The sequence below is a fragment of the Empidonax traillii genome, unplaced genomic scaffold (genome assembly GCF_003031625.1).
Source record: "Empidonax traillii isolate 1590-97213 ecotype Southwest subspecies unplaced genomic scaffold, ASM303162v1 scaffold5451:size10574, whole genome shotgun sequence".
Lineage (NCBI taxonomy): Eukaryota > Metazoa > Chordata > Aves > Passeriformes > Tyrannidae > Empidonax > Empidonax traillii.
Genome location: NW_020960644.1, coordinates 2,305 through 7,257, shown reverse-complemented (window position 1 = coordinate 7,257; position 4,953 = coordinate 2,305). Strand labels below are relative to the sequence as shown.

The following is a 4,953-nucleotide window of genomic DNA, read 5'->3' as shown; positions in this document are numbered from 1 at the left end:
ATTTCTCCTGAGTTTATTTTGAATCTGAAGGTGAAGAATGAGAAAGCAGCAGAAATCCACTTTAGACCATGGAAAGAATGAAAATGGTGTTTCACAAAAGGACAGCAGTAGGAAGAATGTTTAAATCTCTAAGTGACTCTGAAGAATGCCATGGCAATCTCGGTGGTTACTTTAAAAGAATACCAGAAATGAGTTGACTGTTATACTGACCCTTTAACCACAACATAGGATTTTTTTTTTCAGATAGCGTGTACGAATACGCTTGAGGCAAAACGCATACTGCTCAATCAGTGTCATAATTTCCCCCCTTTCCCCAACCATGTGTAAAAGAAACTTCAGAATCTGCCACGTAAATGTTACCCGTTGACGAACCACCAAAATTTTTTCCAGGACCATGCTTTAACAAAGATGCTTTCGAGGGATTCCCGTGTTCAGCCAAAAATGAAGGGTTCTTATCTAACACTATCTTGTCTAAATATACACAGCCTGTGATGACGAAATAAAAAAATGTTGAGACCAGGTATAAATACCACTGACAACCAGATGAAGTTCATTCGTCTACTCTCTTCTAATAGAAGGTTTAACTATTAGAAGTTGAAGTGCACTGCTCTTAGAACTGACATCTCCCAGAACTTATCTGAGCAGTTTAACTGAACCATCACCAAGAAAATGCCTTTCCAAACCTACAGCTTGTTTGTTCTGACTATCATAATGATTTATTTTGGACGTGTTGAAAACAGATTTAATCTGCTTCAACTTCAAGATGATATAGACAAACTGAAAGCTGATTTTGTAAGTATAGTCTTCTACTGCATTTCTCTTCTGCTGCTGCTTGTGCTTTACATATCATCTAAACTTGAGCACTGTTGACATACTCAGTATGTACCAATAGAGGGTAATCATGGAACAAACTTTTTGGTTATACCTTTTTTTAACAAGAATATGGACAATTTCTTTGGCTTTGCTAAACTCTCTCACTAATCTGATTTAGTTTTCCAATAGTCATAGTTACTGTAGTCATTTGCATTTATTTCAGGGATGCTCTCTCTTTCACAAGAGCTTCTCCCAGATCAATTCAGCCTTTGATTACATGGAATATCTTCTAATAGAAAATCTTAATGCAATGTGTGGAGAATATATGAATATTTATTCAATTCAGACTAGATGTAATTTACTGACTTTTTAAATTTTATGTTAGCAATGTTATTGGGGGGTTTAGTATTAGTAATAAAAAAAAAAATTGAGATGAACTTTTGCTTTAACAAATGCACTTTTGTTACTTATTATTAGATGCAGTAGTGTGTTTCCCAAAGGTGGTTCCTATTCTTATTCTTTTCCATCTTCCAGTCATTCCAGTTCCACATCTGTGACTATGATCTGGCAGAGGAATGTAATCTGGCACAATATTCTTTCTTTTCGGGTAGAATTTGTAACTTGATAATTGTAATGTTAATTCACCAGCCTTCATCTAGGAGGCAATAAAGTAGTTCACAGTGGAATTCAGCTGGGATTAGTCATAGAGATAGCAGATCTACAACAGAGTCATTTCTAATTAACAATTTTTATTCTCAATATATTTTTGCTGTTTTTTTTCCTTAAATGCATGAAAGCAACTGCAACAGTCTGCTGCTGTTTTCAGCTATGATTTTGTCATAATTTTGTGCAAATGACATTTGAAATTCAGTAGTCAAGAAACCACTCTGAAGTGGTGAAGACTAGTATGATACTTCAGTTTTTGCCAATTGGTCAGAAAGTTGCTGTAAAATTTATATTGTATCTTAAATTTGTTATTAACATATAGCAGAGGGAGTGTCACTAGAATATATATAACTCTGTTGAAGACATCTTGAGCCGTGGTGAGGTTTTTGCACTGACATTAAAGCTCTGGTTCACAGCAGGTGCTCCCCACCTTTCAGAAGAAGAACAAAACAAAGTTTGGCAGTGTGGTCAGCATGGGGAGCCAATCAGGCTAGAAGGTTTCTGTCAGCCTGCAAGTTTTCCCTTTGCACTCACTGTATTTAAATTACTGAGCAGACAAAAGAAGGAAATAGTCACTGTTGTATACAAAAAACAAAAAAAAAAAAGAACAGACGCAGAAGAGGAAGTGATTCAATTTGCCTTTCCTTGGTAGGAGAATTGTATTGCTCTTTTTTTCCTAGCATCTGATACCGTGTGTCTCTAACATCTGATGGTTAAATGCCGTCCTGTGAGCTTCTCAGTAGCACACTAATCTTGCATATACTCATGCCTGACTGTGGCTACTGGGCTGTTCTCCAGTTCTATAGTTTGTTCTTGTTTCATATGAGATTTTAGTAAGACTGCATGAATTTAAGGCCACAGATGACTACATACTGCTGGACTTTGACTTACCAGAAGACATGTCAAATTCAGACCTAATGATTTTCTAGTCAGTTGCAGTGTTCATGAGCTTTTATTTTCATCTGTCAATAGCAAAAGCATTTGGGAAAACAGATGTGTTCAACATCTCAGTTTAGATATAGCAGGAGAAGCATTGAAAAGCAGATTAATGCCATTTCTGATAGTAGGCGGCCATGCAATGGGATTTGGTGCTTAAAGAAGTCAAATCATTGTGATAGCTATAGGCCAGTGGTACAAAAATCTGGATTTTACTGCTTATTTGATGAGAGAACACAAATTTGCCTCGTGATAAGTATTGTTTGTCTGACAGATATGTTTGTTCTTTGTTGCAGAACTCAAGTCATTCAGATGTAGGTGATGGCAGACCAATCTTTACAGGGAGATTGTCAAACTGGACAGAGGTGAGTCAGAAACAGATATGAAAAAGCATCTCAGGCACTTCGCAGGGTTCTTTTGGTACAAAGCACCTCCTAGAACCAGTGTAGTTAGCTGGGGTAGAATGAACATGAGCAGAGTTCTATTTGTTAACTCGGAAATGAGAAAAAAATCCCCATAAAAATGCTTCCCATAAGAGTCAAGGTGCTTTGTACTGCACCACGAAATGATCTCAGATACAGACAAGCCCAGGAGGTGATTTGCAACTTCTTTATCATCTTGTTTTAAGTGGCAGTGATTTGTGTTATATCTTCATTCATTTCCCTGCTGATGAGCACTCACAGACCTTTCTTTTTCAACAGAGAAATGAAAAAAGGATCATCCTGAGTCAGATTGTTTCCATGTACTTGAAAATCCTTGAAAATACTGACAAGTCAAAGGCGCATGTCAGGAACATAACTGAGGAGCTCTACACTCTGAAAGAAAGCCTTTCTGATGGCTCAAAGAAGATGGAATATCTCAAGGACCTGACAAAGCTTCAGGTAAGGCTCTTCCTTTGCCTCCAAGGTTCATCACGTTATATTTTCCAGTTGTGATTTGGGTGTGATTCAAGTCAATAGGGCTCCAGCAACTCATATGGTAACCCTTGTCTAGCTCACTTCACACTGGAAAACCTAATGTTTCCAGCTGCAAGGGCTGCTGCAGGTCTACGGTGTGGGGTAGACTCCTGAGTCTTGCTGGAGTTTGGCACAAAGGTGCTGACACCACCTCCACTCAGTCTGCATACCAGAGCTGACACTGACAGAGCCTTTGTGGTTTTGGAACTGGGTGGGAAAGTTGTGCCTAGCTAGGGTGTGCCCTATGGCTTTGGAAGCACTTGGCTAATCGAGTGAGTGCTGATGGCACAAACCACTGACCTCTGCAGAGTTCTGCAGACAATACTCTAGTGGAGTTAGCTGCTTGTAACTACAGAGTAGCTCTGTTTCACAAAATATATCTGGTCTGTGGCATGTTGTGAAGTAGCACAGAAGGTGAAAAACAAAAATCTGTGACAAAGTGGCTCTTTGCTGTAGGAATTAGGTAGAAGAGTAATTGAAAACTGCAAATGTCCATCGGTTTTACTCTGGTAGCAGGGTAGCCTATGGGATGTGATCAGTAAATGATTATAGCTCTTGGCATAACTTCCATTTGTTTTTTACTTTTAACAGGTGAATGACTTGAAAATTCAACGTAAAGCTGTGAATGAGCTGTTCAGCGTCTTACAAAAACTGGGAGATACTCCAAGTTCTTACAAAAGAAAAAGAAGCCAGTTTCAGAGGCAGTGCAAATGCTAATGCCATCTTATGTTCTTTTGTATAAATCTTGTTGTGACACAACTTTTTTATTTTAAACTTTCTATTGAATTTTTATACATTTATTTATTAATATTTAAGTATTTTAAATAATTATTTATAAAGAAATACTGATCAGAGTATTTATATGCTCTACTATTGTATAAGAAATAATTTTGTCTTAAAATCCTGTCTATTCGTTATATGTTTGTTGACCTGAAAATACAGAATGAGACAACGTTTACCCAGTTTTCCATATGGAAATCTTGAAATGACGTGATAGGGTACCCAGCTTTCCATCTGGTGCTGTCTTGAGAGAGGATTGTTACAAGATTTGTCTCATCATTAATGTATTTGGCATGGAGCTACAAGCACCAATAGGGGGAAATTACTGTATTCAGAAAAACATATTCATGTCTGCCTATTACTAAACATATCTAAATCTAAATCAAGCAAATAAACATGTTTAAAGATAAGCAAATGCTGACTCACGTTTCTGAAGGAGAGTATTGATGATTAGTTGCTGGTATTTATTATTATTATGCACTGAAGTAACCAGGAGGCCAGTCTACTTAACACCTCAAGGGAATGTGACTAACTGTACTGCACTGACTTCAACCCTCAGGTTTAAAAAATTGCTGGTTTTGTTTTTGTTTTTGTTTTTGTTTTTGTTTTTGTTTTTTTTTAATACTGAATAATTTAAATGTGTCTGATGTAATTTTATTTATTTGGAGGTAGTAGTAAGGAAGCTTTTATCCAAAGGACTACATTTTTGTACTGGAGTATTATTAAAAACTTTGTATTTCTCAATAGAAACTTCTTGAAATTTTGATTTTAAACAATGAAAGAATAAATAAGTAAATATATA

The 4,953-nt window shown here is 36.7% G+C and overlaps 1 protein-coding gene across 1 annotated transcript; it reads left to right on the top strand.

Moving 5' to 3' along the window:
- The first annotated feature begins 489 nt into the window (after nt 1–489).
- Nucleotides 490–4,170, top strand: LOC114073130 (interferon gamma-like). The gene is made up of 4 exons (XM_027910917.1): nt 490–792; nt 2,712–2,780; nt 3,117–3,296; nt 3,963–4,170. The coding sequence occupies exons 1-4, from the start codon at nt 670–672 to the stop codon at nt 4,086–4,088; spliced, it is 498 nt and encodes a 165-aa protein (XP_027766718.1). The 5' UTR covers nt 490–669; the 3' UTR covers nt 4,089–4,170.
- Nucleotides 4,171–4,953: the final 783 nt, after the last annotated feature.